We start from the raw sequence: 27,911 nt of genomic DNA, 5'->3' as shown, positions 1-27,911 counted from the left end.
TTTAAACCAAACCTACTTCAAAAACAAACCAGACTAAAAGTATACAATACATTAGCTCTACCAGTCTTAATGTATGGAAGCGAAATCTGGAAAATGAAACAAAAAGACAAACAAAGATTAATAACAGCAGAAATGAAGTTTATGAGAAAAACTGCAAAGTATACCCTATTTGATCACAAAAGAAATGAAGAAATTATGAAAGGATTAAACCAAGAACCAGTAATAGAAAAAATGAAAAAATATAAACATAAATGGATGGAACACATTCAAAGAATGAAAACAGAAAGATTACCAAAACAAGCCTTAAAGTACACGCCATTAGGAAAAAGAAAATCAGGATGTCCTCTTAAACGATTCAACGATGATTTCTAAGGCCGGAACAGGCCAAGCTAGGCCTAAATCCTTGATACACATGATGATGATTATTAATTGACACCTCCAGAGAGTCCAAGGACTCATCGAGGGAGGGCACCTGCTCTACAACTCTGTCTCCACCATTCAATCACCAAGTGACTGCAACTACACCATCTCCGACTGACCACCACTGGTATTTTCAGAGACAATGACAAACATCCATGCCATGGCAGGGTTCGAACCCACAGCCTTTTGACTGGAGAGTGGATAGAATATTCAATTTATTCAATTGAATTCAAGATTATTCAATTTAACATTGAATAATACAAATATTTTGGTTAGCTCTGATATCACTTCACTGTTCACTAATATTCTCTTAAATGACACCTCATTACTTATAATAAAAAAAAAGTCTTTCCTCGTGATATCAATGATCTTTATTCCCTTTGCTATCCATTCTGGATATTTCTCTTGGAAGCATACAATTTATAAACAGACAGAGGGCATCTCTATGGGTTCTTCCCTCTTACCCCCTTGACAAGTTTTTTTATGTAATACTTTGAAAAACAAGCTCTTGATTCAGTCCCTCTCAAACCTATCTGATTAAGATATATAGATGCTATGTTCTCTATTTAGCCTCATGACCAAGACACATTACTCTTTCCTCAATCACTTCAATAGTCTACACCCCAGAATCCAGTTTACTATGGGGAAAAAAAAAATAATAATAGTTTAACCTTTCTAGACAGCTTGGTAACACACCTGCACAATAATAACCTGTCCTTTTCGGTATACAAAAAACTCACTCACACAGGCAGATACATTCACAAATTTTCCCATTATTTCCCTCTCTCAACAATATGATATCACATTAAAACACTAACCAATATATCCATAACCTTTGTTCCAATGAGTTCTCTCTTGCAATAGAACCTAATCATATACACACTTTCTTATCTAATGGCTATGGTTCCCACAGCATCAAAAAATAATCGATCCTTCTCGCAATTCTGAAGATTCTCTTCAGAAAGATTTCAATAATGGTATCGTCATACCCTATGTAACCGAAGCACTTCAGCTAGCTTGAAACTAGCTACCTTTATCCACTCCACTAAAGACCAATTTCCTCCTTCCTCAGTTCTTGGAATATATACTTCCATGTTTATGCAAGTTAGCCTACTATGGACAGACAGAAAGATTAGCCAACATCCACATGGAAGAACATAAAAATACATATGCAGTGAAGACTACAGTCGATCACACCTTGCACCTTGCCAATGCTTTGGATGCAGCTCAAAGAATCGACTGAAAAAAGATCACTGTTCTCTAGCGCACTACATTTAGAAGAGAAAGACTGCTTTTGAAATCTACAACTGCTCTCAGAAATCAGCTTAATTTTAAATAAATATGGTTACATTAAAAACTTCCCAAAATATGGGAAACACTGGTACTTTGATGTCTTAGTTTACATCCTGGGCTGCCAACAGGTGCCCACAAAGCATCCTAACTAGGTGGGGTTAGGATGCTTTCTTTGTGCGTTACAAGTCTCATATTGTATTCCCTGATGATGTTTCAGTGAATGAAACAAAAATTGGAAAAATTAAATATTATTTTAATCCTTTTTCATTGCTGTTTTACTCCATTAAGCTTCTAACATGATTTTCTCATAGCACTTAAACTCTTTATACATAGATGCTGAGTATTCATTTTGTCAAGGTGTGTATCATCCAGGTGGAGATTTTGCAGTTACTGATAAGACAGTCATGTCAAAATTGAGAGGAAGTACTCAGCATATTGAAGAGTATGCTCTGATTAAACTGTTCAATGTAAGTCTCAGATCTGGAAAGGTTCCAGGAAATGGAAAGAGGCCACAACAAAAAGAGGCTTGGAGCTGCCATTAGATAGGCAGCTCCAGAGAGAAGTAGCAAATTACAGACCTATCAGTTATTAGTTAAAGTATTGGAAAGGTTGGTCAAAGGTATAATCCAGCAGTAAGTGAATGTATAGGAATTTGATACACGATGGTAGAAAGCATGACTCTGTAAAAGTAGATCCTGCTTAATAATTTATTCACATTTTATAATAGTTTGACAGCTGGAGTGCCTAAGGGTTCTTTACCAAAGTCATCACTCCTCTTTAATTTGCATATCTTTCCCACTTAAATCTTTCCCTAAGATATAGGGAAAGATTTAAGTGGGATATTCAGCTGTTTTCTGATGATGTAAAACTGGGGAGGCAATAGCTGATGATGGTAATGCAGATATCCTGCAAGATGATTTAAATAAGTTGGCATTGTGGACGAAGGAAAATAATTGTGAATTTCGTGTTGCAAAATGTAAGTTTAGGGTTACATACTGCATATCACACACTGATGATATTGGATTGCAAGAAGTTGAAAAGGCTAGAGACCAGGGGATAACAGTGGACACAGTTGGATTCTGAAAAACAAGCTAAGAAATAAAGATGGGAGATTATTATCCCTCCTTATAATGCTATGATTTTGACCACATCTTGACTACTGTGCACAGATTTAGTCACCTGGCTTTCTTGGGGTGGGGGGTGGGGGATCATGTGTTGGAGAGGATTCAGAGATGAATGACCAAGCTGGTGACAGGACTGTAGAATGCTATGAGGATAAGTTGAAGGTGTGTGGATTGCAAAGTCTAGTTGATAGGTGGAAATGAGGGGCCATGATAGAAACTTATAAGCTATTAAAGGGTTTCTTATAAGATTGACACAAAGGAAAGTTTTCAATATATGACAAATACATGGAAGTTGTGTAAGTGTGGTTATAGTAGAGTATGTAAACTAGATTTTTTGCATGGAGATTGGAATGGAATGCCAGAATTAGTTGAGTGACACAACAGTGAATGAAGTTAAGGTGAGGTATAATAGGTATTATTATATGGGCACCTCCATAGAATCCAAAGACTGATGGCAGGAGACCCAATCTATCATACCTCTCCTTGAACCTATTAACAGACAAAGCACTCAAAACTGATTCTGGCAATCCATTCCATCCATTCCCCACTCCCCAAACAAAAAATCTAGTCCTCACACCCCTACTAACCACACCTTCATTCAACTTCCAGGGATAATCTCTTGTTCTGGTCCCTCTAGCCAAGTGCTGAAACATTTCCCCTGCATCTATCCTATAAAACCTTTTAAGCAACTTAGATGTTTCTATCATATCCCCTTTTTTCTCCTATCAACCAACTTCTGCAATTCACATACCTTCAATCTATCCTCATAGGGAACATTCCATTTTGATTTTTGATCACTTGCCTGTGAATCCTCTCCACTGCTTCCACATCCCCAAGAAACCCAGGACACCAGACTTGAGCAGTAATCCAGATGTGGGTGTATAAATCTTATAAAGAGGAATCACAACTTCCTTATCTCTACTTGTTAATGTGTTCTTCAATAGCCAAGAAATCTTATGGGATACCTTAGCAATATGTCCTCTAAACTTTAACTCTCTTGCACAGTTTGTAATCTATTTATCGCAAAATGCATAAATTTACATTTCTCAACATTAAATTTAACACCAATTAACTTTTGCCTACTTAAATCATCCTGCAAGCTCTCCACATTGCCTTGATTAATATTACTATCCTAATTTTGCATCATCAGCAAACAACTGAATATTTCCTTTCAGATTATTTCCTATATCATCATCATCAAATTCCTGCCATACATCATATATCATATCCCGTACATCCCGAGGGATGTACAGGATATGATAGTACTACGTGAAAAATTTACATCATTACTAACTTCTTATCTACAATTTTCCTCCAAAACAGTCTGTTACTTGCCAGGACTCCAACATTATCAGATCTCATATTTCTATCATGTAAGGCACTTTTTACTGTATCAATCCACCTATATCTTGGTATTCCTCTGGGTCGTTTTCCTACTAACCTGGCAGAAAACAATTGTTTTGCTAATCATTCCTTGCCATTCTGTTTAAGTGACCATACCACCTGAGATTAGGTCTGCTAACGCATTCCTGGATGCCGACAATGTCAAATTCTTTCCTAATATCCTCATTTTTAATATGATATTGCCATTGATGCCATCTGTTCATGCCCCTAATCTTTCTCAGGACTCTCATATCTGCAGTCTCTAGTCTTTGATCAAATGTTTTACTTCTGACCCAGCCCTCAGATCCATAAGTTAAAACAGGTTTCAACACCGTCTTGTATATAGCTAATTTAGTGTTCCGACTAACTTCTCTCTTATTCCATATGAATTTATTCAATTGACTTCCTACCATACCAGCTTTGTTGATTCTGTTGTCTATTGCCACATTTAATTTACCATCTTCACTAAAAATCATGCGTAAGTAGTTGAAATGTTTTATTTGTTCCACAGGTTCTCCATTCACAATGCAGTTGACATTTTCAATGCTTCTGAGCTGACATTAACATCTCCAATTTTGATATCAAGTTTAATACCACTTTCCTTCATAATCCATATTGATAATGAATAACAGAGGGGATAATGTACATCCTTGTCTGACACCAGATTTAACATTAAACCATCTTGCTGTACTTCCTTAAATTCTAACTGCTGACTTACAACTCAAATAAAGACTAAGTATTGATTGATATAATGACCCACTGACACCATATAACAGTGTACTGAATAGATTGTCTCTTGGCACCTTGCAATATGCCTTTTCCAGATCTACAAAACTTAAATACAGATCTTTCTTATATTCCCATGATTTCTCAACTATTTGTCGTAAAGTGAAGATCTGATCCTGACAGCCTCTATTTGGCCTGAATCCATCTTGTTCTTCACCAAGCTTTTCTTCCACAATTCTTCTCAACCATTTCTCAAGTACACTTGCATAAATCTTACCAGGAACACTCAGTAGGGAAATACCTCTGTAATTCTCACATTTAGTTTTATTTCCCTTTTATATATGGGTACTATGAGTGCTCTACTCCAATTATCAGGAATTCATCCCTTTATCCAGGCCTTCTGAACTATGCAGTGCAACCACAGTTAGACTTTTATACCACCATACTTTAGCATTTCTGGTCGAATATCATCTACTCCTGCTGCCTTTCTACATTTCAAGAAGTTGATGGCTTTTTGTACTTCAAGCATGGATATGTATTCCTTACTGTATGATTGTTGAGTTTTTTTTTTTTACCACTTTGCCACCACTGCTTATTGCATTTAGCAATTTTTCGAAGTAATTACTCCATACTTCAAGGATATCTTTTACTCCACTTTTCATGTCACCTTTATCATCTCTAATTCCTTTTACAACAATCTTTCCTCCATTTCTGAGCTTCTTCAACAACCTCCAAAATATCTTGCCACTTTCTTGATATTTATTTGCTATGTTCTTACCCAAGTCTTCCCATGACTTTTGTTTAGCTAGTTTTAAACAGTGTTTAGCTTTCTTATATTTGTCTCTGTATTCTCTAAGAGCACAAGCTGACTTATTTGCCAGGAACCTTTCTTCAAGGCTTGCCACTGAATCTCCAAAGTTTGGTTCCTGTTCTCAAACTCTTTCATTTTATATTCAATACTCTTTGTGTATTTTAGTCTATAGTTCACATCTGAGAGCTGCTCAACTTTTATTCACTTTAAAGCTTTCTTACATGTTATTCTTTTCAATATGAAATTCAATTTTATCTTGCTCAATACTAAATAGTGATCACTTCCAGTTTCAAACCCTCTGTACACTCTGGTGTCCTGCACCAGGGAGAAAACATCACTATTGACAATAACATAGTCAATGAGACTTTTCTTATTCCTTGCCTCTTCTCCCCATGTCAATTTATGCACATTTTTATGTTGGAACATGGTGTTAGTAATAACCAGTCCATGTCCTGAGCATAAATCCAACATGTGTTTGCCATCATTATTAATGTTGCTCTTTTCTCCAAATTTTCCCAAAATATTTTTGTATGTCTGACATCATTTCCTACTCTGCTATTTAGATCCTCAATAAAGACCAACTTTTCCTTTTTCATTGTGTCAGGTGCTTTCTCTAAAGCCTCAAAAAACCTCCTCCACTTCTACCTTAGTAGAACCGTCTGTGGGATCATAAACACAAATAAGTCTCGTTGTCTAGCTCCCCCATTCTGATATTTGCCTACATCACTCTACTTGAGACTGCCTGTCATTCAAGAAGATTAGCCTCATATTTAGTGTTGCAAGTCCAGAAAGATCTCACCAGTTTTTGTCTTTTTTGTTTCAGTCAACCCTATTATGTCAATCTGGTACTTATCTAATTCCATTTCTTTGCCATTCAGACTTCGTATGTTGATAGTACCAATCTTTATCTTTGGTGATGTTGAGTTGTGGTGCGTTTTCAGATTTGTTCCAGTAGCTGACTTTTTGCTGTTTGCCCTGGTTCCCTGGTGAAAACAACAGGGGCCTTGTTTAACTGGGTGATGCCCCAGCAGGTATAAGATTTTGTCATGTTGTACCATCATTTATGTTTTGGTTTAAGCCAATAAGAATACAATTTGGTCGGCTAAATCCTAAATTGCCAGCCCATCCTCGTTTGTTCAGTATCCAGGTAGATACCTAACAGGGCGTACCTTGAGAAGGTGAGGATTGGACATTAGGTCAGAAGCCCTGGTTGGTTCTCTGCATTCCTTTAAAGGCTATGTGGAGGTCTCCTCTCAGTTATACAGCTTTGACCCTTAAGCACCCCTTTCCTATATCATTTATGTAGAAATTAAAGAGCAATGGTCCCAGCACTGAACATTATGGCATATCACTGGTCACCTGTTTTTGCATCAATTCTGCCCCTCCGCATATCGCTTTTTGATATCTGTCTAGCAGCCATCCTTTTATCCACATAACCAGTGTCATATCCATCCCAATTTGTCCTAATTTGCTTAACAAAGTTCTATGTGGTATTCTCTCTAATGCCTTTGCAAAATCATCTTGTAGCCATTTCCTTCATCCAACTCATCAGCTGTTACTCTATTATAAAAATAGAGTGGAACTGGATATATCAGCTGTTACTGTATTATAAAAAGTTAGTAAATTATGAAGGCATGACTGATCCTTCACGAAGCCATGTTGACCCCCATACAGTATATTTTTATCTACCCATCCTTGAATTCTCTTTTTCACTAATTTTTCTAGTACTTTTACCACAATGTCTGAGATATTGATTGGTCTATAATTTGCAACCGTAGTCTCAGACCATCCCTTATGCAAAGGAATTATTTTGCTCTCTCTCCACTCCCTTGGAACTCTACCAGAGCTGAGACTTAAATTAAACAGCCTAATCAAAGGCATTGCCAGTTCCCTTGCACATTCTCACAAAACCCTAACTGATATCCCATCAAATCCCACAATTGTATTTATATTTAGATTCTGCATTATCTTAAGAACCTCCAATTCATCTAACTCTGTTCCCACATTAGTGTCTGTCACATCGGTTAAAGCAGTAACCTCACTAGGAGGATATATCCTTGCAAAGTGGTCACTCAGTAACGAAACTATTTTATCCACTTATGACTTCTCATGACCATCATTAAGGTTAATCATCCATAGTCATTCTTCCTCTTACTTGCTACATAACGAAAGAACTCTTTGGAATTTCCTTGGCTAGAGTCTTCTCATAATCTGATTTTGCCTTCCTTGCCATGCTGGTTGCCTTTCTCTCTATATATCCTCCACAGCATTTTCTTCTTCTGCAGCTCGTACTTCATGATATTACTCATCCATCTAACTCCTACCCGATTAACCCTTCTTAGCCTAGGTATACAACTGAATACTGCTTCCTCATTCTTACCTACTAACATTCTTACCCTGCAGTGTTTTATGCTATAATACAGATTTAAGCTTTTTCCTAAGCATGTCATAATCACCTGCCTTGCAGTTCCACAAATTTGCCTTCTTGATAGAATATTTCTCATGGTTTACAATCTACCAAGTCAAGCCAAGTCGTTATTTACTAAAAGTTTTTTTTAATCTTTTCAGATACTCCTTTAACATTATATATATATATTTTATTTCATATGATAATTCAATGGCTGTGAGCCCCTTTACAGCACCATCCCCCCCACCCCCATTTTTATCCAGGCTTGGGACCAGCATAGCTGACAAATCAGACCTATGCTATGATAGGAAGGACCGTCTTTAAGTATTCCTAACTGTAATCCATGTATGTTCACAGGGCCTGTATGCCTGTTCTGTGGAATGAATAACACGAGTTTCCTGGTGAAAAAAAACCCCTACCGCCATATAAGACCGGCTAACTCACATTTTCGTCAAAAGAGACCAGATAAAGACTGATTGGAATGGAACCAGGTCTTTCTGTCAAAAGGGCTTCGTCTATACCAACTGAGATATCATATAGAGGCTCATGTACGAGGGTGGTCTGAAAAGGTTCTTGGCTTAACAATGAAAAAACAAATTTATAATTTCAAAATTATTTTTATTTTCCAACATAATCTTCCTTAAGACTAATACATTTATTCCAGCGATGCACCAGCACCCTTATCTCATCCCTGTAGTAGTTCTCAGTAAGACCTGCAAAATACTCCTCTACAGCTGCAATCACCTCTTGATTTGAAGAAAAACATTGACCAGAGAGGAACAGTTTCAGTTTTGGGAAGATATAGAAGTCAGGGGGAGCTAAATCTGGGGAACAGGGTGGATGTGCCAACAATTCATAGTGCAGGTCCCTTAATTTTCCCATTGCCAAAACGGTATCCGGAGAGTTCATCGAAAAACAGTTTACCGAAAGACAATTCATCGAACAACAATTCATCGAAAAAGTAATTCACCGAATAAACAATTCATTGAAAATCAGTTTATCGAACAACAATTAATCGAAAAAGCAATTCATCGAAAGACAATTCCCTGAAAAAGCAATTCACCGATGAGCAGTTAATCGAAAAGACAATTCATCGAAACGCAATTGATCAAAAAACAACAATTCATCGAAAATACAGTTCACCGAAAAATGAATTATAAAGCGTTTGGGGGTGAAGATGCGTGTGCATTTTTTTTTTTTTTGTTTGTTTGTTTTGGATTATTTTGAGAGGTATATATCTTTTTATTATCCTACTATTTATAACTACTATTTATCCTACTTCGTTCGGAAAGCGATTTTTTGGCGGAGCATACTGGTTGCAGTGAATGATATCCACTGATATAATTGAGATGTTAAAAGAACATTTCATAAAGGGATTTCATCCTCGTGAAATTTTTTAACTCATATTCTAACCGTTGATGAAACATGGCTTCGTCACTATGACCCAGAGAACAAACAACAGTCAATGGAGTGGAGACATAAAGGTTCTCCATGGCCAAAGAAGTTTCGAACCAAACAGTCAGCAGGGAAAGTTCTTACCATTGTCTTTTAGGATATGGATGGTGTAATCCTTACCTTGCTTCAAGAAAGGTGAAACTGTTACAGCAGCTCTGAAGCAATTGAAGGAGGTACTAAAGGAAAATCGGTTCGAGAAACTAAGCAGAGGCATGTTGCTTTTGCAGGACAATGCACCTGCTTATGAAATCCAACAGACAATATACGACTTGGGATTTCAATATCTACCTCAAACACCATATTCACCAGGACTGGCCCCAGGGCCGGCCCTAGAAATTTTGTCGGCACGTGCAGTAGCATTTTTTTCTGCTCCTTCCCCTTAAAAAAACTCTTTTAATGACGTCTTAAAAGCCATGATATTAATCTAGGCTTCAACATCTCTGATCATAAATTCTAAACAGCAGCATTAGCTAATAAAAATTCATACGTTAATGAAAAAGGATCATGAACTATATTTTTTACAGAGAGAGAGATTTCCTCTTAATATGCAGTATAATAAAATGATTTGTAACGTGTTATTGTACTTCGGGATCTTTTAATTTTTAATGGAAGAGGGGCACAAAAATTTTGCACTCAGCGGCGCAAACCCACAGAACGGCCCTGAAGATCAGTCACTGAGTTGTGTAGATTCTAGTTAATTGTTAAGAAAAGTTAAATGGCTCTCCACATGTTTATTTGTGGTACCAAATAATGAATGAATGATTCCAGGAAAAAAAAAAAAGTTTATTTTCCAGGCATTAAAAAATACACAGCCTATATATTTACAAATGAATTGTAAGAATAAATTGCCGGTAAACAGTTTCATTTCCTGATCACGTTATCAGGAAATGAAAGTTTATGCTAAGAAAGAAGATATATATATATATATATATATATATATATATATATATGAAAAATATATGTATTCAAGATACTAAGTAATTTTATATTAAGTTGGTTTTAATCCAGAAACAAAAAAATCAACTATTTAAATTGTACATGTTTTGGTCATAAAGTATTACAAAATAAAGATTTATTGTTACAAAGACCATATATTTACAACGTACTTAAGCTCTTACAAATTGCCTACCGGTTTCGCTAGTAACTGACCAGCTTTCTCAAGGCTTGCATAGTACAAAAAAGAGGTAAATGCAAAAAAAAGTTTCAAAATACAAAGAACCGTTAGTACCTGTTAGGTAGCTAGGGTGACACGTTCGCGTGACATAACTACTCAGCATCATGAACACGTGTTACATGCAAATGCGTAATATGATTATTTGCGTACTGTAGCTCTGTTGAACTGAGGGAGTTAATTAGATTTTTGCAGGTATCGTTCAGAATGGCCCCTTGATTTCTGTTTAGGTTACTTCCCATACGTAGTACAACTGCCGCTTCTTTAAATACTCGATGTCTGTAATCCTCGTCTACGTAGGGCATGGAGCTGTTATTCCAGTCTATAGTGTGGTTCGAAGTTGAAAAGTGATGTGCCAATCCTGAGGTGATCGTTCTGTTGTGAAGAACAGCGAACAGCTACACTATTTGGACTTACTAGTAAAAAGACAAGGAAACAGCATCAAACTGTCGATTTACAAAAAACCAACCGACACGGGAAGATATCTACATTACTCTTCTAACCATCATAGGTCACAGAAACACAGCATCATCCACATGCTAAGAAATCAAGCTAGAAAATTTATCTCTGACGAGGAAGAAGTGCAAACAGAACTGTCTCAAATAGCTACAACTCTATCACAAAATGGTTATCCTAGACACATCATCAACAAATTTCTATACATAGATAACCAACAAGAAAGAACAGTCGCCCAGCATATCTCAACAGCAGTCATCCCCTTTATAGGTTCAACTTCAACAAAAATTGCAAGATTGTTAAAGACACATAACATCAGGGTTGTATTTAAACCAACAAATAGCATAAGACAGGTCCTAAGATCCCCTAAAGACAGTGTGCCATTTTATAAATATCCAGGTGTGTATAATATTCCATGCACGTGCGGTCTTTCCTACATTGGACAGACTTCGAGAAGCCTGGAAATAAGACAGAAAGAACATATAGGCGATGTTAATCACAACAGAACGATCACTTCAGGATTGGCACATCACTTTTCAACTTCGAACCACACCATAGACTGGAATAACAGCTCCATGCCCTACGTAGACGAGGATTACAGACATCGAGTATTTAAAGAAGCAGCAGTTGTACTACGTACGGGAAGTAACCTAAACAGAAATCAAGGGGCCATTCTGAACGATACCTGGAAAAATCTAATTAACTCCCTCAGTTCAACAGAGCTACAGTACGCAAATAATCATATTACGCGTTTGCATGTAACACGTGTTCATGATGCTGAGTAGTTATGTCACGTGAACGTGTCACCCTAGCTACCTAACAGGTACTAACGGTTCTTTGTATTTTGAAACCTTTTTTTGCATTTACCTCTTTTTTGTACTATGCAAGCCTTGAGAAAGCTGGTCAGTTACTAGCGAAACCGGTAGGTAATTTGTAAGAGCTTAAGTACGTTGTAAATATATGGTCTTTGTAACAATAAATCTTTATTTTGTAAAAAATCAACTTTCAGAAACATCTCATCTCTGGAAAATGGAAGACTACAATAAAACTTGGCGTGAATGTATAAAAAAAAGTCCTCCATCCTAAACTTATTTTCTACAAAACTGCAGAAACCAAGAAGAGAAAAATTCTACAGCTCATTTAATTAAACCGCTGAAAAGGACTTCAGCATCCTACGTTTATCAAGGATGTCCAGCGCCTTTATCAGGGCGTTTAACCTGAAGGTGAGTTAGCCTGTCTCATACGAGGATGGAAGGTTTTTCCTCTCTGAAACTTGTTTTTTTTCTTGCCGAAAAACAAGCGAACCGAATTGGGAAAACACGCAGGGATTTAAGGTCAGTTGCTTCTTCCTTAATTCAAAACAACTCAACCCAATTACAATTTCCTTTAGCATTGTGCTTTCTAACTGTGATCTGCCGACCACTGGCATCCTTCAAAAGTCGAATAAGACTTCCAGCAGCTGCTCATCTAAATATAACACCAGATGAGTATGCTTCTAAAAGGTTTACAGGTTTGTTTTTTAAGACTCTTTATTCATCATTCCTTATTTTATTATTTTCCTTTCCTAGAGAATATTTTAACCTTTTATTTATTTTTTTAACAAACTGCACCGATCACCTCCTCAAAACCCAGAAATATACCCACACATATACTCCTCAGTATTCTTAGCCTATTCCTCCCCTTATTAACTGCAATTACTTGCTTTCGAGGTTATTCGGAAGATAAGTGCATGTGGCGCTCCTGTCCTTGAGGAATAAAAGAAACAGGAGCAAATAAGTGAAACATGATTGAAAAATCTTCAGGAATGATTTTTTTCAAGTTTTCCAATATTTTTATTCTGAATTCCTGTATATTTTATTATTATATTATGAAAAATATTTACATCAAAGAATCAATTTATTATTATTAGTAGTAGTAGTAGAAATATTAATGATTAATACTATTTTCCCTCATCCTCCTCAATATAACGATTATTGGTATAGCAATGCTGCTTTACTAAGGAATAATTACAGAACAATATGGATTCTTATTGTCTTTCTTGTCCGATTTGCCTATTTCCAGGAGGAAAAGCCTAGTAATCTCAGTATTAGGCCTACTAACTTACGTTGAGTAAATTTATTTATTCATTACATTTATTAATGAAAAAATTTTATTTGGATTCCGTATTTGAAACTTTTACAAAAAAATGTTGAACCATTCCAGTTTTCAGTTCAGCTATATTCGGGGCTACAAAGAAAAATGTCAAAATTATGTATTACAATAACTTGCAGACTTAGCAGAATTCGCAGAAGTTTTCAGAACAAGAAGTTGAATGCACGGTTCAGTTTTAGTTCGTAATGGATCACTTTTATCGTGACATTTCCTTAAAGAAGTTCCTAAATGATATTAGCAATTTTGCTCTGACTGGATGAAATTTAATGAAATTTTTAATTTCAATCGACTAGACTTATTGTGACAAAATTTGGTAGAACAAATTTCTTGGCCTATTCCTCCCCTTATTAACTGCAATTACATGTTTTCGAGATTATTCGGGAGAAAAGTGCATGTGGTACGCCTGTCTTCCCTACAGATAAATCGCTAACTGTACAATGAAGCAGGATGTACACTTACATTAAATGCTCTAAAATGCAAGAAAATAATTATTACGCTTCAATGACCGCTTCCATATGTTGTCTGTATCATGAGTAACGTTCCGCATTGTTACTGAACATTTTCTAAACAATAGTTTGCAAGAAAAATGACTTTTCGATGAATTATGAAAGAATTCATCGAAAAATTTTCGGTGAATTGCATTTTTGACGAATTGTCTTTCGATGAATTGTCATTCGAGGAATTGGTCATTCGAGGAATTGCCTTTTCGACAAATTGCCATTCGTTAAATTGTCGTCGGCGAATTGCTGTTCGATAAATTGTCTTTCGATTAACCATTTTTCGATGAATTTGCCTGTAACCGCCAAAACATCTTTGTGGGTAGGTGCATGCAGGTGTCCTGATGAAAGATGTTTTGTTTCTTCTGCAAACCGGGTCTTTTCTCACGAATTTTCTCGTCAAGTCTGTTAAAAGATCGGAATAATATTCCCCGGTTATTGTTTTACCCTTTTTAAGATAATTAATAAACAAAATGCATTTAGCATTCCAAAACACCGATGCCACAATCTTTCCTGCTGATGGAACTGACTTTGTCTTCTCCTGAGCTGGATAACCAGCTTCTGTCCTCTGTTTTGACTGTCGTTTGGATTCTGGTGTGTAATGGTGAATCCAAGTCTCATCCATAGTAATAAATTGATGCACAAAATCAGTTTTATTCTCGTTAAAATGCTCCAAGCACTGTTCAGAGATTTTCATATGAGTGCGTTTTTGATCTGCTGTGAGCAAGCATGACACCCATCTTGTACAAAGCTTTTTCATTTCAATTCTTCATGCAAAATATATCCTACACATTCTTTTGAAATGCCTATAGTCTCAGCAATTTCATGCACTTTGACTCGCCAGTTATCCAATACCATATTGTACACTTGATCAATGATTTCTGGTGATGTTACACTTTTTGGACGTCCTTCTCGTGGATATCTTCAAGGCTGGTACGGCCACGTTTGAACTCGGCAGCCCATTTCTTAATTATCGAAAACGAAGGAGAAGAGTGCCCATAAACTTTTATGAACTTCGAATGAATTTCTTTTGGCATAAAACCTTTTACAAAGAATTTTATAACCACATGATACTCAATTTTATCCATTTCAAAGGATACAGACAACACACTTTTGCTTCAGATAGCTGCATAAAACAAACTACTTGATAGAATGACTTTCAATTTCACATGGATGCTAATGACAGATGTACCACCTCAGAAAAAAAAAAATCATGGCCGATAGTGTTGCCATCTATGGTCGAGTCCGAGAACTTTTTAGACCATCCTTGTATGTATGTATGTATAAAATACTACAGCTTCAGAGTGATCTTTATTAGTTTGTTTTGTGTCATGTGTAAGTATAACTATAGATTATCCTACAGATTAATCTGATGCTTTGCAAATACTCCTAATATAAACAAGTATGGCTGTAAAACATATGGAAGATTGAAACTCTATATTTAAATGAACAAAAAAAACTGCCTAGTTTTGACCCTGTCCAGAGCACACAATCAAAATAATGTTTGCTTGATATTTTATGTTCTTATTCAAATCACTTTGTTTACATACCATCACTATCCTCAACAATGCCTCAGGAAAAATATTGGAATACAATTTTAATTTTTTTATTTTACTGTGCTGTAAATAACTATTAAGATAAATTTATTTTAATCCTTTATCCCAGTGAGAGCAAACAAAGTTTGCACCTGAAAATATCTTCAGGACTGAATATAGTGTTGTACCATCTTACCTGGGTAGTACAACACCAGGCAACTCGTAGCAAAGGTGGAGCAAGTTACCAACATTCCTGTCCCAGTATCTCCCATAATGCAAAACACATCTCCTTGTGGATATGTATACTGTTATGCATTAAGGGATTGGCCACTACCCAAACTATTAAGTTTCAACTGCTACCATTCTGTTAACTGAAGTTTGCAGTTATGTTATACTTATAAACTTGTTGGATCAAAATCATACCAACCTGGTGTGACCATAAAGGATGTAACTGAGTCTATTAGAGAGCAAAAGGAAAGGGTGAAAGAAATGATTGTTGTGGCAGGTACGAATGATTTGAAAGGAGATAAAATGGAAATGATAGAAGACCTGAATGAACTGTTTGAGGTAGCAAAAGAAAAGAGTGAGAGAGTTAGAATGATTAGTCTTTTTCCATGGTATGACAGTGAAATGTTTAAAAGGCGGGCCAAAATTGCGAATGACTTTATGCGTGGGTTATGTATGATGAGTGGTATGGAATTTGTGGATGTGTGGAATGAGTTCGATGGGCGAAAGGATCTGTATAAGATTGATGGCTTGCATTTGAATGGTTACGGTATAAGGAGACTTGAGAAAGTGTTGCTAAATGTAGTGGATGTGCAAATTCAGGGAAACTAGATTTATTAAGGGGGGTGGGTAGATATACAGTCCTTAGGGAGGCAGTTGAATATATGAATGAATATAATATGCCCGAGCAAATAAGGACAACAAATCAGAGTGGGATAGTTAATATAAGGCATCAAGGTAGGATTGGGGCTAATGGGGGGTCTTAAATTCTTGTACACTAATGCTAGGAGTATTAGGAACAAGAAGGAAGAGTTTTTGGCCATGGTTGGCACTTCCAGAACACAGGTTATTGGTATTAGTGAAACATGTCTGACTGTAGATGATATAGCTAGTGGGATTGAATGTGATGGGTATAGTGTGTTCAGGAATGACAGGGAGAATAAAAAGGGGGGAGAAGTATTGTTGATGATAGCTGATGAGCTACAGCCAAGGAGAATAGAAGTTGAATTGCAGGATAGAGAAAAGAGCACATTTGAGGCCATTTGGTGTGAGATTGTGGCTAGCAGAACTAAATATACAATTGGGTGCTGCTACAGACCAGGTAATGGAAAAGATGGTGGTGACAGTATGTACAAGCAAATAGAAGAAATGAGTGGAAGGAGGGTAATTATTATGGAAGATTTCAACTATGGTCGCATTGATTGGAGTGAGGAGAGGACACACGGGAGGAAGGAATTGGATTTTATGTGGTTATTCAGGGATAACTATCTGCGACAGCATGTAATGGAAAATACTAGGGGTCACAGAGTGCTTGACCTAGTAATTATATCTGAGGATTTGGCTGACACAAATATGACCACATTGCCACCAATTGGTGAGAGTGATCATAGGGAGGTGACTAAAGGTGTGGAATTTTCAATTAAGACAGGGTACATGTGGAATTATCGGGCTGGAAAGTATGACAAGCTTAGGAGTTTGATTGGTTCAGTGCCATGGCAGGTACAACTGCAAGGACTAGAAGTGGATAGTGCATTCGAGGCAGTTAAGAAGTGTTTGCATGAAGCAATGGCTGACTGTATACCTAGAGTCCGAATAATAAATCAAGTAGGGGTTAAATGGATGAATAACACCATTAAGCTTGAGCTGCAAAAAAAGAAACAACTATGGAGGGAATTTAAGGAGAAAGGTGACTGCCAAGCACGTGAACGGTATAAAGCGCAGGCCAGAAGGGTAACGAGTGTGGTAAGAAAAGCTAAAAAGGATTATGAAAGAACATTGGCCATGCAGGCTAAAGAGAATCCTAAACAGATTTTTAGATATGTAGCAAGTAAAAGGAAAAATGTACATGGCAGAATGATTTTAAAGAATGCCGATGGTAGGGAGGTAACTGAATCGGTTGATATAGTTGAGCTACTGAGTGAGCACTTTGCAAGTATATATCATACAATGGTGTATGATACAATAGTATATATTGTATATATACTATAGTTTATATAATATTGTATACATACAATAGTATATATCATACATTGCAGAAACGAATAAGCCAGTAGATTATATGGGAATTGTGGTGAATGAAGTGGAGGTGAGTAGAGTATTGCAAAACCTCAATGTCAATACATCCGTGGGATTGGATGGTATACCAGCACGTGTCGAACGAGAAGCAGCTAAAGAATTGTCAGTACCCTTGACCATTTTGTTTAATTTGAGTCTTGGGTCTGGGTTAGTCCCGAGGGGGTGGAAAGAGGGGAAAATAGTTCCACTGCATAAAGGTGGTTCCAAGACTGCTGTTGTAAATTACCGACCGATTAGCATATCAGGAATCATTGTCAAGGTGTTAGAGAAATTAGTCAAGAAAAGAATACAGGATTGGATAGATGAAAATGGGATATTGTATGGGGGAACAACATGGTTTTGTGAAGGGTAGATCTTGCCTCAGTAACTTGCTGACATTTTATAACACAGTGACGGCTGAACTGGATAGGGGTAATGGGTTTACAGTGATACTATTGGACCTTGCCAAGGCCTTTGACAGGATACCACATGGAACCCTAATCAGTAAACTGGAGCAGATGGGGATAGATATAGGGTTGGTGAGATGGATAGGAGGGTGGTTGAAGGAGAGATACCAGAGAGTGGTTTATGCAGGAGTGGAGTCTAAAAGACGTCTTGTGACTAGTGGTGTGCCTTAGGGCTCTGTTCTTGGACTACTGCTTTTCAATTTGTTCATCAATGATATAGGAAAGGATTTGAGAGGAAGCATTCACTTGTTTGCTGATGATGCAAAGTTGGGTAGAGCAATTATGAGTGCACAGGATGTCAAAATTTTACAGGATGATTTGGATAGTTTGGAGGACTGGGCTAGGAAAAATGGATGTCAATTTAATGTGGCAAAGTGTAAGGTTATGCACTTTGGGGTGAAAAGAATAGCAGCAGTATATCGCATTGGTGGAACTGTACTCCAGGAGATTGATGAGGCCAGGGATTTGGGAGTGTTGGTGGATAGGGAATTGAAGTTTAGGGGGGCGCATTGCAAAAGTGACTAAATCAGCCCATCAAATCACTTGGCTTCTGAAAAATACTTTAACATGCAGAGACAAACAAGTTGTTGTTCCTCTGTATCGAGCCTTGATAAGACCCCATCTGGACTACTGTGCCCAGTTATGGGCACCAGGATTTCTTCGTGATGGGGAGGAAGTAGAGAGGATCCAGAGATGAGTGACCAAGATGATAGCAGGTCTGTGGAATGAACCTTATGAGAATAGGTTGAAGATTTGTGGGTTGCAGAAATTGGTCGATAGGCGAAGGACGGCGATATGATTGAGACATTCAAATTACTGAAGGGTTTCTATAAGATTGATCCAGAAGATATTTTTGAAAATATGACTGGTGGTGGAAGGACTAGGGGCCATGATTGGAAGCTGGGCAAGAGCGTGGTTGACAAGGGTGTTAGAGCTAGGTTTTTTACTTGGAAAGTGGTGAATGAGTGGAATAAGCTTCCAGAGTCTGTTGTGGGTGCTACGACCGTGAATGAGTTCAAGGCAAGGTATGATAGATACTGTGTCAATGTCGAATAGTTGTTCTTGACATGATGTTAGGGCCTCCCTCGATGAGTCTGTCGACTCCTTGGAGTTGCCCAGAACAATAATAATAATAATAAAAAAGCAGCTGTACGATATCAAGGTAAACACATATTTACCTTGATATCATCACATTCTTCTAGCATGTCACAGCCGAGCAACCTGCCTACACCGAAACCTAATTAAAGCAATGACAGATGGTTAATTCTATATCCACAGTCATTGCATATATTTCCTGGTTAGTTTGTCTTGTAGGATGAAAAATCTGAGTTTTGGTTATGAAAAAACCCTGCTATCTCGACATGAGATTGGCTAACTCATATTCAGCTGAAAAGCCTTTATAAATGTTCTTTGCATCTTACACAGGATTCCAACCCATTTAAGATTCAAACAAAAGCTCTCTGGTTCTCTTTTTATATCACTTAGTTATTAAACATAGTTTATATATCAGAAACAAAGCAACTAATATATTACTTATAACAAAATAATTCAAACTTCATAATAATGGTGACAATTAACATAATTAAGTTAATAATGCTGATAGACAAAATTATGCTACTGATTTTAAGGAACCCTGAAACTAATCCAAAATGTGTATTTTTTTTAAATAGCATACTTACTTGGTAATATTGTTTTGTAACGATTTTTGGTACCCGATCCTGGAATCTCCACTTTTTCTGGATGGTTCATAGGAATTTCCTAAGGACAAAAATAATACACGTTTTGATCATAATGACAATGACATTAATATAATAGTATTATATTAATTATATTATTATATTATAATAGTTACCTTATAAGACCGAACTCATCTTGCGACTGTGGTGAGAATAACCGAACTATACAACATATCACGTTTGACTGTTCTTGCAGAGCCTACACAGGTGTAACTGACTTTATAACATAATAAATTTAATTTAATAATTTATCCAAGTGTAAGCAAATGAAGTTTGTGCCTGAAGTATCTTCAGGACTGAGGCAACTCATGGTAAAGGTGGACCAAGCTCTCATCACTACTTGTCTTAGTATCTCACATATAACAAAGCACATCTCCTTGTGGACATGTATAATGCTATGCATTAAGGGAATGGCCACTACCCAAACCGGTTTCGACCTTTATTGAGGTCTCGTCAGTGGGAGCGAGACCCAGAGGTAGTGATACTAAGGTGGAAGCAATGGAGAAGTCATATTTACCTATACGAGTTGCCAAAAGGTGTCTCACCTTATTATTAAATTACTCTGGATTTAGAAAAAGATGTTGGAAGTTTTTTTACCACTTGGTCAGAACATCCAATGACTTTATAATAGTTTCTACAGATGTAGAAAGTGCTTGGTATCTTTAACAGTTTCTACAGATGTTGTTGATTTGCTGTCAAAACTTAGATATTTAATTTTATGCTTATTTGTAAATGTATATATGACTACAGTGTCACTTCACACTATTGTATTCTTTTATATATCTTTTATGCATTTTATTGTCTTGTACTTACTTTTGTGTGTGTGTGTGTGTGTGTGTGTGTGTGTGTGTGTGTGTGTGTGTGTGTGTGTGTGTGTGTGTGGTGGCATATTCATGTATTCTTATTAGCCAAACACTAAATAATAATAATAGTTATCTAGTTTTGCATCATAAGTAAACAACTGAAGATCTTCTGTCTGCACTTTTCCAAAATCATTAACGTGTAGATTAAACAACAATGGTCCAAGGACTAATTCTTGGGCACACCACCAGTCACCTTAAATTTTGCAGATTCACATTTCCCATATACTAATAATCCCACTTTCTGATACCTATTTTTCAGCCACCCACTAATCCAAGCCAAGCCAAGCCAATAATTTATGTTCCAATTCTGTACTCTCTAGTTTATGCAACATCCTTTCATGGGATATCCTATAAAATGCCTTAGCAAAGTCTAGCAATATCACAGTCTATCCATTTCCTTTTATCCAACTCATCCATGACATTATAAATTATGAGCAAATTGCTCGATATGCCCTCCCTTTAGTAAACTCATCCCGTTCCTTGCAAAGTATAGCTTCTGCCCATTTCTGTATACGAGTTCTTACCAACTTCTCTAAAATCTTTACAGTTAGTCCAGAGATAGTAATAGTTGATAGACACATCAGTCTTTACACCACCCTTGTGCAATGGCATTATCATACATTCTTTCCATTCATGTGGGATCTTTCCTGAACTAAGAGTCAAATTATGCAAACAAATCAAGAACCTAGCCAGTTTGGCTGAACATTTCTTTAGCATATGTAAATTATATATTTAGTTTAATCCTTTATCCAAGTGTAATCAAACAAAATTTGCACTGAAGTATTTTCAGGACTGGAGCAACTCGTGGTAAAGGTGGTATAAGTTCTAATCACTTGCCTTAGCATATGTGTTGATATTTCATCTGTCCAAATTGCAAAATTCTTATTCAGGTTATGCAACAGCTCTACAACCTTCTCATGTACCTCTTTGTGCACTGTTACACACATCAGGTTGATAGATCTTGAAGCATGCAGTTATTATTTGAATTACCTCATTTGCTTCTGATACCAGAGTACCATCTACATTCAGTAAAATTATTCTTCTGCATTCATTCTTTCTTTTACTTCAGTATAATGATAAAATTCTTTTAGGTTGCCTTTAGACTCTGGCCAATTTCTTTTCAATGTTCCTTCTATATCATCTTCTTCTTATGGATCTCTTTAGTGTTGCACATTCATTTCACTCCAATTTCTATTTGTTCTTCAAACTCTAGGGACAAGTTCAGATACTGCATCATTTAAATATATTTTCAAAGCTTCCATGCACTGCTGACATCTTTCCTACTCAACATCTGATACCATGGGACCAACAGCAGTATTCTACTGACTGTCATAATTTCCAGATTTGTAGTTCAGCTTGTAACCAGTCCTAATTGGAACATCCATATACTTAGCTGCTTCCCGGGTCAGTACAGCATAATCACTATCACCAGCTGATGGCAAAATAGTCAGATCCTTAACTGAGACAGCTTCTGATACTATGATCAAACCTAACACTCATCCTCCAGCTGTTCCTTTAACATGCTGTTTGAGACTTGAGTCCAGTCAGTTCAGTTGTCACATAACTCAATAAATTCTCCTTTGTTTTCATCATGAGCTTTCTCTGCAACCTAATCAATATGCAGATAATTTAAGTGACCCATAATAATTTGTCATTTAGTACTAATCATGGCAATTTGTCAATGGATATCTTCATCCTCAACAAATCAATCACTGGGCATGTAGCAACATCCACCATATATTTCATCCTGTCAGCTTCCAGTTTACACCATATAGCCTCAAACTCAGTGCTACATGGGACATTATTACCATTATTTATTTCATGTGTTTGTATCCTGACTGGACTCAAGTCATCTGATTATCATTAATAGTATTCCTCCTCCTCCTCTCGTATCTCTTCTATCCTTCCTAAAAATACTGCATCCTTTGCACTCTATTTCAGTTACAACATCCAACTCTGAGAGCCCTGCTTTGCTAATGCTAACAATTTTAGGTCACAACATATTTATCAAAACAACAAACTCAACCATTTTGTTTCTAATGTTCCCGGCATTTGTGTAGAGACACAAATTACCTCCTTGTCTTATACTTAAATCTACAATCTGCTTGGCCCAGCTGGGCAACTTTCTCTTTTCCCTCTCTATACACACACACACTCAAAATGCCTAAATCTGAATTGTAGTCATCCATTCAGTGGATTCATAACTGTGCTCAATAGATGGCATTGATATCACTATTACATATACAGCTGAACTTACATACACACTCAACATTCCTCCCAAGATGATCTAGGATTGAAGTGAAAGTTGCGCTACTGTATTTTAGAGCATGTGCAGAAATGAAAGGAATGTTGACAGACATTAACAAGTATTCATGTGGACAAATATTAACAGAGAAAAGGAAAAGAGAACATAGCAGGAGAATAATTGTGGAGTTTGTGTCCTCAATATATGAAGATTAAACAAAAATTCGAAGAAAAGTTGGAAATGCAAAAACAGAGAAAATCTTTTTAAAAAAAAGTTTATTGTAGTGATTAAACAATATAGGATTTAATCAGTGAAAACAAAGAAAACTTTATTGCTTTCCAATTCATATAGAAATGGACCCAGTAAAATTTTTAAGTGTTTGATTGATTTTGGATTTTATGGTGCAGGAACAGAAAACAGCACAAGTTACAGCATTACACAGGGTGTTGATAGGTAAAGGAATAAATAGTTACAAGGAGATAAATTAGTGAATAATACGAAATATATGTACAAAGATATAAGAAGATAAATGAGTAAATAAAATCCATGTACAAAGATATAAGAAGATAAATGAGTAAATAAAATCTATGTACAAAGATATAAGAAGATAAATGAGTAAATAAAATCTATGTACAAAGATATAAGAAGATAAATGAGTAAATAAAATCTATGTAAAAAATTTAGTATCTACATATAAACAAATCCATAATCAAATGTCTTTGAATAAATTAATGTTTTGTAAAAATCTAAAAATGTCATGCAACATGTCAGAGTCTGATAACACCTGGCTGAGTGTATAGGGCTCAGCCAAATAAGTAAAATTGTCGTTTCTCTCTCATGTGAAGTACTTATTCTCCACCAGAATATGATTAATGGTAAGATGGGTGTTGCATTTTCCACATAAAGACATATATAGATATAATGATATATAGATAGATAGCCAGTGCTTAATTTCAGGCTTAATCTCATGCAATTTGTTCATCAGTGCTTCCTGCCAAGAGTATTGCCATTGGGCAATTAATTTTGATTTTATAACCTATGTGTAGTCAGTATAAGGGACTATCAAACAGTATGTCGAGAAAGTATGAGCTCATATAGCATCTGCGATGTCATTTCCCTTAATGTCGATAGGAATCCAACACAACTAAATATCAAAATTAAGGGTCTTTATTTTGTACAAGAGTTGAAGTACCTCACCAAGCACTGAATGTGGATTATACACCAAAGAGGACACAGCATGTAAAGAACGAAGTCTGTATAAATTAAAATTTTTTGGTAGGAGGTTTCTTTGATATGCACAAGTGCAAGCTTAATGGCATGCAACTCTACTGTAGAGCTGTATAACTCTGCAGACCATTGATCAGCACCCCCATTACTGTAATAGAGTAGGATTTGGTTGGAGATTGTAATGTTAGGAAACACAGCAGCACAGCTAAGAGAGCTCTCTGATCTTGAACTATTGGTATAGATGCAAGAAATCAGAGTAGTCTGTTCTGTGTACATTGAACAATTGAAGGTAGACAGATGAGGGTGAATGAGACTTTGGTATTTGACAAAGTGAGAGATTGCAGAATGAGGCAAGCCTGCCATGGAGGAATGCTGTTTTGTTTGGTGCAGATAATGTTGTCAACACTCATGCAAATAGCTTTCATAGCCTCTTTAATACACTAACTTTAATACTAAAAGGATGGATAGCAGTGTGATACAGGTCCTCCCAATGTATAGAAAAGAGACTAGTCCACATAGAATGATTTGGGACTTTATTTTTAGGGCATAATTAAGAGACAAATGTTTTCATTTAAGTGATAACAAGAATTCATTTGATTCAACATAAGGCTTTGAACAGGACAGGTGATGTGCAAAAAACACATATAGCTAATTGGGTATCTTGATGATGGATCAGGTCCAACCACTGGGACATGCTCTCCATTGCACACTGTAAATCTGGAACCCATAATCAATCTGTGAACATCCAAGTGCATGATAAATGCAGGCAAGGAACATCAATCAGCACTCCCCATTCAGTACAGGATAGAGTTGCAGAGGATGTTCATTCAATGCTTTTCTGCACTGATTCTGAAGATGGCAAATGCATGTAAAGAAGAAAGTCAGCTTTCTATCAGAATACCAAAACTTGGCCTCTGGAACTACAGGGATAATAGCTTGTCCCATTCTTAAATCAGAATTGGGGTAAAGAGTGCAGTGTACACAGATGGCTTTTTTTGACATATAACCTGAACCCATGACAAAAAGCTCATGATGAAACATGACTGATTGCTTGTTTAAGTTGGCTATCAATGCCCTCACACTGCAGGAGTGACAGTAAATTATGAAATCACCGACAAAAAGGCAATTGCCTAATGTAGGAGGAAGCAGTTCGTAACTGAATTCCTTTAATAGCAAAGAGGACCATACTTAGACACAGCCTTGAGGAACCTATTCTTCTTGATGATATAACCAAGATTACATGCTTCCTACTTAGACTTGGAACACATGATTGGATAGAAAGTTCTTAAAAAAGGAAGTTGCCCCCTCTATCCAAGAGTCTTTTAACTCTCTAACCGGCCATGATGTCTATAGACGTCCAGCTAAAGCTGGATATGATTCTGTAACATATTAACCTCCCTACTGCAATTTGGTGAGACCAAATTGCAGAAGGGAGGTTAATATGCCATATCTCCTGGCTGTGTCATAGGCATTTTACATGTAAAGAACACTGAAACTACATGTTCATGTTTCAGTAAAGTGTCTCTTATACACATTTCTAAATGGACCAAATAGTCCAACATTGATCACTGTCTACAAAAGCCACACTGTGTGTTGGTTGGAAAGACGTTTGTTGCAATTGGTACCTCAATACCCATGGAAAAGCTTAGCTGCTATTTCTCTTGTTCTTTCAAAATTAAAAAAATCAGGAGTATAGGAAACTGTTGCTGAAATCCTGGCAAAGTTTCTTTTTCCAAAGTGTCTGCAACAGCTTTGGAATTAGCAACAATACATCTGTTATAAGGTAGACAAATGGTGTGTGTGTTCTGTATCTTCCTTTCATCTTCCACATTGTATCCCACACAATTTTTGATTAATCAATGACGTAAATTTAATACAGACTGTTTTGTACTCTGATGTCTCACATAACAACAAGCTTTGGCCTGAGCATGTTTAAATGCTATTAAGCTTGTTATGGTAGGATATATCCTATGCTCTATCTTGATCTTTTTTGGTTGCCTGGCAGCACTCTTGGTTCCACCAAGGCTTTGAATAGGTGAAAATTGGGATGATGTTTTTGGAATTGCTGTGGTAGCTGCATGGACAATACAATCTGTGACGTACTTCATTGCTTCAATAATAGGTGTCTGGCTGACTGCTTGAGTATCAAATTTTGCAAGATAGGAAAATTTATTCCAGTCAGCCTGCTCCATTTTATACAATGGCATCCATGTAGGAGGATGTGGTTCCTTTGAAGACATAGTGCTGATAAGAAAAAAATGATTGCTTCCACATGTTTTCATCAACATCCCATGTGAGCAGTGGAAAAAAAAAGGCAGGGGGAGCAGATTGTCAAATAAGGGTGGGTAGGCACATAGAAGAAAGTATTTGCTCTGTTATTAATAAGGAAGAAGTTATGGTTGTCGAGCAGTCGCTCAATAATATGACCTCATCTATTTGTACTGGCACTATACAACAGAGTGTTATGTCCATTAAAGGCACCTGCAGTTGCATTAGGAGATTATTGAGTTCCATTTCATTTCTTTCAGAACACAGTGGTAAATATTTTGAGCATACTGTGATTAGAAACCCCACAGAGAAGCAAATCACTACTGCTTCCAGAGCAGTATTTAGATGAACACAATGGAATGGAGCATGAGTGTCCATGAGAATAGCTACTCCACCATCTGCAAGACCATAGTTCTGACCTAATGTAAATGAATTATATTTCTGAAGGTAGGTTCTTCACTTTGTTTTAAATAGGTTTCCTGTAGACAGAAACAAAATGGTTTCAGCAAATGATTGATATCATTAATATTCTGGCAAAACCCACAACAATTTCTTTGCAAAAATTTTCCTATTGTTTAGGCTTTGCAAAGTTGTCTAATTTCTAGGAAGTTGAGGACTTACCCTTGTCAGGTTTATATTTCACATTAGATTTTGGAATGGTGGCTGACCGGTGTCCATCTCTTTCTCTGGAAAAATATCCAATACATCTTCCAATGTGTCAGGATCACTGGGTAAGTTCAAGTGACTTTCAGCAGATATGAAAGTATAATTTTTTTCTGTGGAAGGGTCTGGTAGTTTGTCTTTAGGTGATAACCTTCCATAATTTTTTTTCACAAGTGGGTTCTCATTGGATGGAACCATTTTTGGAGTGGGACTGTACATTGTGCAATTGATGCACTCAATAGAGAAACAGTTACAATCGTAAATTTCAGGTATGGTGAAATAGACATTCAAGTTTGAGTTGTTGTTGAAATTTTCTTAATTGTTACCTTCTCAGCATAACAGGATCTCAGAGCAGTGTGGTGGTATCTTTCTTTTTACATCCTGATATGATGTTTTGTATTGGTTTTATTTTTTGTACTTCTTTCTCATCTTTCCATTTTTGACATGCATCGGAGTACTTTGGATGATCTCCTTGACAGTTTAGATATTTATTTTTCTTGGAGAGCAAGACTGGTTATCATGCCCTTTACTATCACATCAGGCACAGGTGGCAAGAGCCACGACAGGCAGCTTGGGTATGTTCATATTTTTGGCATTTGAAGCATCGTAGTGGATTAGGGATCTATAGCCTAACAGGATAATTGGATTCCCTGCTTTAACAGATGTTAGAGGCTTTGGAGTATCAAAGGTAAGGATGATGCTTCTGATTGGAACAAGGTGACCATCCCTACGG

At 36.7% G+C, this 27,911-nt stretch overlaps 1 protein-coding gene across 1 annotated transcript in view; it reads right to left on the bottom strand.

Annotated features, from left to right (window-relative positions):
* The window catches only part of LOC150105981 (tyrosine-protein phosphatase non-receptor type 5-like), a 207,589-nt gene that overhangs the window by 81,227 nt on the left and 98,451 nt on the right, over positions 1–27,911 (bottom strand). The window contains exon 6 of the mRNA XM_090393737.1: positions 19,856–19,934. Coding sequence (XP_090249863.1) covers positions 19,856–19,934 — 79 coding nt within the window. The remainder of the gene's footprint in view (positions 1–19,855; positions 19,935–27,911) is intronic.

Source organism: Typopeltis vanoorti, chromosome 6 (genome assembly GCF_054136105.1).
Source record: "Typopeltis vanoorti isolate ZY-2024b chromosome 6, IOZ_Tvanoo_1.0, whole genome shotgun sequence".
NCBI lineage: Eukaryota > Metazoa > Arthropoda > Arachnida > Uropygi > Thelyphonidae > Typopeltis > Typopeltis vanoorti.
This window is presented reverse-complemented; position numbering and strand designations above follow the sequence as displayed.